At 41.2% G+C, this 11,685-nt stretch overlaps 1 protein-coding gene across 8 annotated transcripts in view; it reads left to right on the forward strand.

Annotated features, from left to right (window-relative positions):
• Positions 1 to 11,685, forward strand: part of MAP2K6 (mitogen-activated protein kinase kinase 6) — a 118,177-nt gene that overhangs the window by 89,814 nt on the left and 16,678 nt on the right. For all 8 annotated transcript variants that reach the window (XM_066237370.1, XM_066237369.1, XM_066237368.1 and 5 more), the window contains exon 11: positions 6,941 to 6,986. In XM_066237370.1, the coding sequence (XP_066093467.1) occupies positions 6,941 to 6,986 (46 nt within the window). The remainder of the gene's footprint in view (positions 1 to 6,940; positions 6,987 to 11,685) is intronic.

The following is an 11,685-nucleotide window of genomic DNA, read 5'->3' on the forward strand; positions in this document are numbered from 1 at the left end:
GAAGAGGTATTTTTCAAGCAAAAGACAAGTAGGAGAGGGAAGGGTATTCCAAGGAAGAAACATCGTGCCTCATGTCACAAAGTGAGAGACAACGTTATGGGAGCTTGAAGCAATGGGATGTTGATTAGAAACTCAAGAGAAAGGTGGGAGGGCCCGTTGGAGGTGTGGGGTTGGGAAGTAGGTGAGATGCAAAGAATTACCTTGGATGAGGAGGCAGTGGTACCCAGAAGTCTTGCAAAGTAGTTGTAGTGTTTTGTAGGCCATCTCCTGCAGAGTGCTTGCTAACTGTGGACGCACATGATGGCGTGATGGACAGCAGTAAGGGTCTCCATTTCTCTTCCTTTTTTCTCTCAATTTGAGACCTAGCCATTATAGTTTCATACATTTAAAAATTTTTAGTGCATAGGCATTTTCCAGCTTTTCTAGAACTGTTAATTCCACGAATTCTGTTAATTTTGTGTCTTTTCATTCACACTCAAGTCAGCTAGTCTGGCTTGTTTATGGGATTTACTAAAAAAAGGAGAGAAACAAAGCTCAAATCACATCAACACTGAAGTTGGCAGAGAATACATTCTTCTGCAAACTTTCAGTGTTGTAGAATCCGGTACTCAAGAACATCAGTTGTGCAAAATAGGAATCATTTTGTTGGTATGAGAACTGCTGAGTGGAAGGAGGGGCATTAATGTTCTGAATTTTATTATTACTTATCCTCAGCCGGATTTTTTGAGTCTAGGCTTTTCTATTTCAGATGCCAGGTCAATAGCTTTTTGCCTATCATAAACCACCAATACAGTTTCTTTGATTCCCCCTTAAGAATGACCATTATTTTGAAGTCAGTTGAGTTGGAAAAATTATGAAATGCTTCCAAAAACAGTGCTGATTTAAAAAAAAAAAAGATTTTATGAATGGCTTAGATCTTTATGGAAGTAATTTTATTTTCATATGTATTAGCATGCAGATGAATAGCTCCCCCTCTGGTGGTCTAATGATTTTATTTTTTATCAAGAGGGAGCAAGAGAGAGAGAGAGAGAGAGAGAGAGAGAGAGAGAGAGAGAGAGATAGGAAGGGAGAGAGATGAGAGGCATCAATTCATAGTTGTGGCATCTTAGTTATTCATTGGTTGCTTTCTCATCTGTGCCTTGATTGCGGGGTGGGGGGGGGCTCAAGCCAGTGACCTTGGGCTTCAAGCCAGCAACCCTGGGGTCATGTCTATGATCCCATGCTCGAACCAGTGATCCCGCGCTTAAGCTGGTGAGCCCATGCTCAAGCTGGCGACTTTGGGGTTTGAAACCTGGGTCCTCAGCATCCCAGGCTGACGCTCTGTCCACTGCACCACAGCCTGGTCTGGCTTTATTTATTTTATTACTGGTAGTTTTAAGTTTGATCTGGAGCTGGGTAAAAAGAATGGAAAAATAATTCTAACCTTAGAAGCTCCTCTTCTCTTGTGTGATGAAGAGAAGGATATAGCCTCTGAGCATAATTAACTTTTATAGCTGTATCTCCATTTTCTTATGTAGAAAAACTGTCATTTGGAGACCCTTTTCTGAGGGAACTCCATATATTTCTTTGTATTTTAATGACATAGTCAGGCTGTGATCCTTCAAGACATCTCAAAAAGCCCCAGCTATTTTGTTGTGAGGGAAGGAGACTACAGATTTGGAAAGTGAAAGATTTCATCTCACATTTCTAGATAAATAATACATCTATGTTTTCATCTTCTACATCTGTCTCTGGGCTAAATATAGAACTAGAAGAAAAAGGGTGCATTACTCATAGCCTAGGACCTAGGTAATCCCATCAGAGTACTTGTGACCTTTCATGGGACGCTTCCTCCCTAAGCATTTCATGACATCCCAGGGGTGCTACATTCTATACGCTTTCCTCCAGGGAATCAACTTGGTAGCCACTCTCCTCTGCTCGCTGTTTGTTGGTTGACAGTATTTTGTGGTTTGTGGGGTGGAGAAGAGAGCATTTACAGGCTATCCTCATCACATCCTAAGTTAGATCAACAGCCTAGAGATCCAGCTGATATATTTCTTTTGCAATACCATCAGAGAAACGTGATCGTGAAGGGAGGGGTGGGGAAAACAAAAAGTTAATGCATTTATTCCTTACAAACTTGAAGGAAAAATACTCCCACAATGATAGCTTGTAAACCCTTCCTTTGTGTACTTATTTTGAAATTGGGACTATAGGGTGGTATTTTTTCCCCTTTTTTTACCCTCACACATGGCTTTCTTACCATAGGGGTTTCAAAGAATCCTCAGGGTGAATTGTGCTGACCATGTATGCCTTGTTTGGGGTTTCCTAATAGAGAAGTCTAATAAAAAAGTCACGTATTTTAATCCTGCTGAAGGCTTGATGAATGAGTTTTTCAATACAACGGAATCTTTGCAGGCTTAAAATTTTCACTTCAACCTCTTCCTATAGGTTCACAGGCTTGGAAAAATCAACTCCTGAGCATTAGAACAGCTTAACTTCCTCTTAGTTTTCCCTTCAGGTCGATTTCAGAGGCTCAGTGCTCAGCTGACTAGCTGGATGGCATGTTGGCGTGTGTTGGAGCCTCACCCAGACATTGATACTGTCTGAGTCAGAGGGGCTAGTATAAAACTGAGACAATCAAATATAGTTCCCAGCTTGTTCAGGAAGGACAGTAAAAAGAGGCCCCGGTTAGGTATTTAGCTTATGACATATGTATGGCTTGAGAGGCGTAGTGTGTTTTTGTTTTGTGGATGGACCACAGAGCCTTCTTGGAAACGATGGTGGTGGGGGGGGTGAGATTCAAATAGGCAGAAATCCTCTGGTCAGCACAAACTTCAAGCTAGCAATTCTCATGACAGCACGAAGCTGTTTTTTAGTGTCAGCTATGGTCAGGAGCGTGTGTTGTGGCATTTGGAAGAGGAATTAGGGCTGTTAGCTAATTGCACGCTTGAAAATGACAAGCCACTTGAAAATTCAGAAGTCTGACTCACATCCAAAGAGAAATCAGTGTAGCTTTGAACTCCACAGTTGTTATTTTATACTGAATTTCAAGCACTTCCTATTAAACATGGAAAATTTACTTTTTCCCCTAGCCTTGTCCTGAGTGCTTTGCTATTCTTAGGCCATGTTTTGAAGTGTTCTCAATTTAAAGGAGAGAGAGAACAGGTTCTATCAGTTATGTTAATTCAATAAACAGCCCTGGTTTGCTGTGTCAGTGTTTTCCATCAACACTGTAGTGGTGCTTAGGGTAAATTTTGAGCTTTCTAATCAGGGCCTTAAGTCAGGAAATAGCTTACATGTCAGTAATCTCTGAGATTTCAGGAATCCTTAACACTTCATAATGGATCAGTTTGGGACTTCCCCTCCTTTTCTTATACAGATTAAAAAAATATTGGAGAAATTTTCTTAAAGTCTTCCAGAAGTGAAAAGACATGTGACTTAAAATTACCTCTCCTTGGCCTGACCAGGCGGTGACGCAGTGGATAGAGCATCGGACTGGGATGCAGAGGACCCCGGTTCAAGACCCCGAGGTCACCAGCTTGAGCGCAGGCTCATCTGGTTTGAGCAGAAGCCCACCAACTTGAACCCAAGGTTTCTGGCTCCAGCAAGGGGTTACTCAGTCTGCTGAAGGCCCGCCATCAAGGCACATATGAGAAAGCAATCAATGAACAACTAAGATGTTGCAACGTGCAATGAAAAACTAATGATTGATGCTTCTCATCTCTCTCCATTCTTGTCTATCTGTCCCTGTCTATCCCTCTCTCTCTCTCTGACTCACTCTCTGTCTCTGTAAAAAAAAAAGAGAAAAAAAAAATTACCTCTCCTTGAAAAAATGGAAGTTTTAAGTTCTACCTGAAGAGAAAGGAGATTATAATTGTATTATCTACTAATCGAAAGGTCAAAATTCAGCAACATCACAAAGATCTGTGGTCAACAAAAAAGGCCATTTAAAAAAAATGATTTTAGAGAGTGAGGAAGGGAGCGAGAGAGAGAAAGAGAGACACAATGGTTTGTTGTTCCACTTATTTGTATATTCATTGGTTGATTCTTATATGTGCCCTGACTGGGGATTGAACCCACAACGTTGGCATATCAGCACAATGCTCTCACTAACTGAACAACTTGGTTAGGGACAGAGGGCATTATTTTAACATTTGAGAAACAAGTTTTTCTTCCTCAATCTTATTCCTATGGGTCTTGGTCCCTAAGGAGAATATTTCAGAGTCAATGTAGAGTTAGAGTATGTTGACTGACTCATTATTGAGTGTGTTTTTTTTTTGAAATTAGATTTAATGGGATGACATTGATCAATAAGAGTACACAGGTTTCAGGTGAGTGTGGATTTAATGTAGAATTTGTGCTTTTCATTATTGATTTTTAGCAAGTTAAATTGTTCAGATTATAGAGAAGAAGAGAAGATGATCTGGCTTTATATTTGCTTTTAAATGATAGTTGGAGCCCTGGCTGGATAGCTTGGTTGGTTAGAGCATCGTCCTGAATTGTAGAGGTTGCTGGTTCAATCCCCAATCAGGGCACATGGGCACATACAGGAACAGCTCGATGGTTCTCTCTCTCTCTCTCTCTCTCTCTCTCTCTCTCTCTCCCTCCCTCCCTTGCTCCCTCCCTTCCTCTCACTAAAATCAATCAATTAAAGTGAGTATAAAGATAGTTGGAAATTCAGGGCTTTTGTACATTAGCTTGTTTTGTTTTTGGTGGGGAGAGGGTCTATGTGCATGTCAGCAACACTGCTAGGATCGCATTTCTGCCTCTGTTTCTCTTTTTTAGTGAAGTTGCTCTTGAGTTTAGAAGGAAGAACTTTTGCCTGTTGGGGTGGGGGATAGGGAGGGATAGTAGTGGCAAGAATGTGCCCAAATGACAGACAAGTCAGATTTTCAACCGATGTGCCACAAAAATTTTAAAATATGCCCTTACCTGAATATTTAGCCAGGGACACTGACCTCTCTTCCTTTAGCTTGTTGAACGAGACAATGACACCAACCAATACAGCAATACCTGTCCAGTGTGGATGAATCCAAATTATACCCATTATTTTTGTCAGATTGACAAAAAGGTTTTTGTGTGTGTGTGTGTGTGTGTGTGTGTGTCACAGATTTGTTGTAATTAGTTTATGTGGGCCATGAGATGAAAAGGGTTGAAAATCGCTGTTCTAAGTGAATTTCACTCAGAGAAGGGGATCTTAGGCAGCAGTGAGGACGAACACCTAGTACACGCAGCCCGGGGTTTCTAGCCTCGGCATCAGTGCCGTTTGGGGCTGGATCAGTCTTGGTTACGAGCAGCTGTCCTGTGTATTATAGAATATTCAGCAACATCCCTGGCTTCTACCTAGAGATGCCCATACTACCCCCCACCACCCGCTGTGCCCACCAAAAATGCTTACAGACATTGCTAACTACCCCTGAGAGGGCAAAGTGCCCTGCAGTGGAGACCCACCGGGAGAGCTCTGTGGAATCTCAGGATATAGGGGCATGCAGTCCGGTGTGGGAGTGACAAGGTCTCATTCCCTTCACTCAGGCACACCTTCCCATGTCAGTCTGCTCGGACAGTTGATAATTCCTCTGTCTAATTCCCTCTTATTTTTATCCTCAGTTGAGATGAAACTTTCTCTCATAGGTTGTCTGGTCACTGAGGTCACTAGGTCCTAGATCTACCCTCAGTTCCAGATTGAAACTTCTCTCCTCACATCTACCTGTACCCTGTCTCAGGTTCCCTGGCTTCTACCCACAACATTGCCTGGAATAAACTGGTAGGCTGCTTTAAGTTGTTTCGGTTCAAAAGCTTTCTCTTTTCTTCATGTCATTTTGTTTTACACCACAGTTTCTCAAAGCGTCTCAACTATGTCACTCTCCTTTGGTTCTGCACCCTGCGGCCACCCCCCTCATTACTGTGGAGCTGTGTAGGTGGAGCACACAGCTCATGTCACACAGAGTAGGTCTCATTTGCTCAAAGTGATCCATCAACACAGATCCCAGCAACCTAAGAATCAAGTCACATTTTGCCTCCTTCAACACCAGACAGAGTTCTTTTTCATTCATATGTGATTTTGTGACCCAGTGGGCAGGGGAGTCTGCAGGTTGCCTTGCAAATCATAGTTTTTGAAATCATCCTTTTCTCCATTCTGTAACCTGGGATTCCAACTCCAGATAAACCACTTCTTCTTTTTTTTTTTTCCCATTTTTACGCCGGGGATGGATGCAGGGGTGGGTGGAGGGGCGGGTCTCTTCAGATTGTAGTTGTCTTACTGTTATCTCTGGTATCAAATGTTATTAAATGTTAGTATGTATAGAAAGCTGAGTGAATGGAAGCCACTTAAAGGAGTGCATGACACCAATGTATTGCTGGGAAGAAAAACTGCTAAGTCATGGCTGGGTGTGCTTTCTCTCTCAGAGCATGCAAAGGGGTCGGAAACAGGTAGCGTTACCTTAGACTTTTTATTGGTTCTATTGCTTCTATCTCAGGCAGGTTTGGTTAAGAATACATAAACAGAAATTATACATTCAGGGGATTCAGAAGCAAGGAGAACAATGTATTAAATGTAGTGAAGACATAACAGATGCAATATAAGAAACACCTGCCAATTTCTTTGTCATCTGGGGTGGAGTAAAAATTGTTTGAGGGAAATTAGATATGTTTTTTGAGATACAATGGCTGTAGACCAGAGAAGCTAGTTTATATGTCATTGGTAAAGGATCAAAGGAAATTAAACACACCCACACCCACACATCTATTCCTTCCCTTAAGGTCCACCTGGAGGAATTTAAAACGTAACTTGTAAGTATAACAGAAGAGGAAAGTCAAGATATAGCAGATCTGTGTTTTCAGTGCGTTTTTAAAGCTGGTTATTTATGTGTTGTTTTTTTTTAAGTTCTGAAATTCTAGTCTAGTGAAAATACAGATGGCTTCTAGAGGTTAATGTGATTAATTTTTTTTTCCCTTTAAGCTTGAAGAAGAATTCCAAAGAACGGCCAACATATCCAGAGCTTATGGTGAGTATTGTGAGCAGAGTGAACATGTCCAAGCGAATAGCTAGTAAAGGTAAAGTGACTAAGACCTAAATTGTAATTGAAGAACCGTATTGGAAGAACTGACACATTGAGATGCTGGTAACCAGAGCTTAACTGAAGGAAAAAAGAGTTGAGTCCTTTGTTCATCATAAATCCTTCTTTAGTATAACCTGGTGTGTGTCACCAGTCTCAGCAGTTTTTTCATGCTGATAACATCATACAGACCAAATTATGTCTATAAAATTTATGTTTCCCAACTTTAAAGACACACAGAGTCACAAATTACTACTATAAAATGAAGGAAAGTGTGACTTAATGGATTTTAACAATGAAACAAGTGCTATGTGACTGATCAGTTTTTGATAAAATATTTAGGATTAATGGAACAAACTTCTTTTTGGTGGATGTTTATGAAGGAAAGAATCTTTGTTTTTTCCTTCTGATTTTTAATTTAGTGGAAAAAAGACAAAGCTTTAATGATTTGATATGACTTCAGCATTGAGTTTGCCATTTGTACAACCTGTGAAAATGGAGTATAAATATGACTTAAAAGTTGTTTTACAATAATTTCTCTTAAATATTGGTGCTTACATTTCTGAGCTAATTACAAGTGATTCTTTAACATAGATGTCATGGATCTAAACTTGGCAATCCTTATCTCAGTATATGTTGAACTTGGGATATATATTTTATTTATTTCTTTTTATTAATTGATTTGAGAGAGAGAGAGAGAAGCATTTATTTGTTGTTCCACTTAGTTGTGCATTCACTGGTCCCTTCTTGTATGTGCCCTGACCAAGGATTGAACCCACGAACTTGTTGTTTCAGGATGACGCTTTAATAGACTGAGCTAGTTAGCCAGGGCCTTTTTTTTTTAATATTATAAAATTTAGACTATTTCCTTCTTTGGTTAACCCCTCCTTAGACTTGTTATAATTATCAAGTTTTTACTTTTAGCAGGGAATGGAAGAGTTCTGTTCATGCATAATTTCAGAAGAGATAAAAGAAAGCATTGACACCGTTTCTTTCTGGGGCACAGTTAGTCAGTGGGCATTAAATGATTGCTCCTACCACATCCCACCCACAGGCAGGGCTCAGCTTCAAGGCCGACTCAGGGCAGGTGGAAGAGGTACAGGTTCCTAATAGCTATTAACAAATGATGTGGTGAGGTGGCTCCAACTTGGAAAAAGTATAGCTTGTTAGCCATTTGTATATCTTCTTTGGAAAGATGTCTAATCAAGTCCTTTGTCCATTTTAAAATCAGACTGTTTGTTTTTATTTTTGCTATTTAGTTGTATGAGTTTTTTTTATATATATATTTTGGATATTAACCCCTCGTCAGATATATGGTCTGCAAATATTTTTTTCTGATTCTGCAGATTGCCATTTCATTTTGTTGATTGTTTCTTTTGCTGGGCAGAAGCATTTTTGTTGGATGTAATCCCACTTGCTGATTTTTTGCCAACAAGTACATGAGAAGGTTTTCAGCATTACTAATCGTCAGTGAAATACAAATGAAAACCACCAGGCTATATCATCTCACACCTGTTAGAGTGGATTTTATCAAAAAGACAAGAGATAAGAGGTGTTAGTGGGGATGTGGAGAAAAGGGAACCCTTGTGCACTAGTGAGAATGTAAATTAGTGCCGCCATTATGGGAAACAATTTGGAGCTTCCTCAAAAAATTAAAATTAAAATTACTATATGCTCTAGATATTTCATTTCTGGGTACAGATTACAAGGAAATGAAATCACTGTCTTGACGAAGGCTCTGCACCCTCATGTTCATTGCCGCATTATTTCCAGTAGTCAAGGCATGGAAATAATCTAAGTGTCTGTTGATGGAGAAATAGATAAAGAAATTGTGATATACACACACACAGAATGGAGTATTATTCAGCCACAAAAGAAGGAAATTCTTCTTTTTGCAACAACATGGATAAAGCTGGAGACTATTATGCTAAGTGAAATAAGCCAGAGAGAAAAAAAGACAAATAGTGTATGATCTCACTTATGTGGAATCTTAAAAAAAAGGAGAGGACTCATGGAAATGGAGAGTGGACTGGTGGTTGCCAGGGGTGACGGGTGGCGAAATAGGTGATGTGATGTTGGTCAAGGGCACACACTTCTAGGTGAAGTTCTGGGGGTGTGAGGTACAATGTGGTGGCTATATTTAGCAGTAGTGTGTTATGTATGTGAAAGCTGCTAGGAGAACATATCTTAAAGGTTCTTACCACAAACAGAAACTGGTTACTGTATGAGGTATGATGGAAGTGTTCACTAACCTTGTGGTAATCATTATTTTGCATATATAGATGTATCATCATCACATTGTACACTTTCAACTTACACAACGTTGTGTGTCAACTATATCTCAATAAAGCTGGAAAAAAGAGAAAAAGTTTAGTTTGGAGATGTGAAGCCAGGAAGAATACTAGAAAACCGATTCAATAATAGGTGATGGTCGCGACCAGTAGCATGGATATTTAGTTCTGTTGGTTAAGCTTCGGTTTCAGTCTGACCTGTTCTCCGACTGGGTGACTGAAAAGGAACTCTGGGAACAGTTCATGAAGAAACAGTGCTTCTTGGGCCTCCACTGTCCCCTCTGAATAGGCAGCCCTGGCAATAGCCCCTTACCAGTTTCATTCAACTAAGACTCACAGTTGAGGGAGAAAAGAGGAGTAATGGTCAAGAAGATCTTAGCATATTGCATGTTTGTGTTGACTATTTCGGCCCTGATCAGGTTTTCAGTAGCCAGCCAGGGGCCATTTCAGCCCAAGAAAAACATTTCCTACAAAGTTCTGACTATTTAAAATGCAAAACTTGGCCCTGGCCGGTTGGCTCAGCGGTAGAGCCTCGGCCTAGCATGTGGAGGACCCGGGTTCGATTCCCGGCCAGGGCACACAGGAGAAGCGCCCATTTGCTTCTCCACCCCTCTGCCGCGCCTTCCTCTCTGTCTCTCTCTTCCCCTCCCGCAGCCAAGGCTCCATTGGAGCAAAGATGGCCCAGGCGCTGGGGATGGCTCCTTGGCCTCTGCCCCAGGCGCTAGAGTGGCTCTGGTCGCAACATGGCGATGCCCAGGATGGGCAGAGCATCGCCCCTTGGTGGGCAGAGCGTCGCCCCATGGTGGGCATGCTGGGTGGATCCCAGTCGGGCGCATGCGGGAGTCTGTTTGACTGTCTCTCCCTGTTTCCAGCTTCAGAAAAATGCAAAAAAAAAAATAAATAAAAAAAATAAATAAATAAAATAATAAAATGCAAAACTTTTTTTCCCCCAACTAAGTGACCTCTTATCAGAGGTTTCAATGAAACACAGTTGAGAAGAAAATGCTCATTCTAGCTCCGTACACACTGGCAGCTGGTGTTGAATTTTACCTTTCCAGTGTATTCTAGCCCTGTGGTCTTTTGTGGCCTCCATATTAATGTTGTAAGGCCGTGTGGACAGTCCTTTTCTTTTAGGGCATTCGTCTTTGTGGTACTGGGACTGGACTTGCCTTTTAAGGATATATTATAACTGCTCCCTGCCTTCGTGTGGAAGTGAGGTTTCTTAAGTGGAAAATCTGAGTCCAAACTCTTTTCCTTTAGCCTTGGGAAAAATAAAAACAAGGCATGCAGAGAGGCCATTATTTAGATTGTAGGAGTTGGTGAGGAGGTAGAAAAGAAAACAAAATCCTTTTTTCCAGGTGAAGGACACTGTAATTAAGGCTCCAACCCAGACATGTCCCTCTTATAGGAATCTCCCATGTTTTCCTTTCTAAGTTGGATGGAGTTGGTGTTTTTGCTCTTTTGTCATCTCATTTGCCTGTTCTCTCACACTCTCGTCAGGGAACACGGCTCAGTAAAATGTGTTCTTCTGGAGTGGAAACCAGCCAGCTTTCCCTGTAAAGGATTAGCTAGTAAGTGATTCAGCTTTGTGGGACTGCTCAGTTCTGTTGCTCAAGTGTGAGAGTAGCCATACTCATATGTAAACAGATGGGTGTGGCCATGTGCCAATCAAACTTCATTTGAAACAGGCTGTGGGTTAGAGTTGGCCCCTGGACCATCAGCTGTCAACTCTGCCCCAGATGATAACCACCAGAAATGATACCTGCCGAGGTGATCATGTTCTTCAGATATCCTGGAACATTCTCAGTGGTCCCCAACCCCCGGGCTGCGGACCGGTACCAGTCCGTGGGCCATTTGGTACCGGTCCGCAGAGAAGGAATAAATAACTTACATTATTTCCGTTTTATTTATATTTAAGTCTAAACAATGTTTTATTTTTAAAAAATGATCAGATTTCCTCTGTTACATTCATCTAAGACTCACTCTTAACGCTTGTTTCGGTCACGTGATACATTTATCCGTCCCACCCTAAAGACTGGTCCGTAAAAATATTTTCTGACATTAAACCGGTCTGTGGCCCAAAAAAGGTTGGGGACCACTGTTCTAGATGGAATGGCCATTTTAAGAATAATGACTGAACCCATAGAAAACCATCGTCTTGAGGGATGAGGCGTTGTACGTATGACATGGAGACCATTGGTGACTGTAGCTTGTCCTGATGCTCCTGGCCTTTGGGTCCCATGTTTTCTCTGGGCACAACCAGTGGTCAAACCTTTCCTTCCTGTATCTGGCTCTTTGTTTTGTTTGTTTTTGAGAAACCCAGCTTGGAGATGATTTCATGGTGCCTAATTTGCTCA

The sequence above is a fragment of the Saccopteryx bilineata genome, chromosome 6 (assembly GCF_036850765.1).
Source record: "Saccopteryx bilineata isolate mSacBil1 chromosome 6, mSacBil1_pri_phased_curated, whole genome shotgun sequence".
Taxonomy (NCBI): domain Eukaryota; kingdom Metazoa; phylum Chordata; class Mammalia; order Chiroptera; family Emballonuridae; genus Saccopteryx; species Saccopteryx bilineata.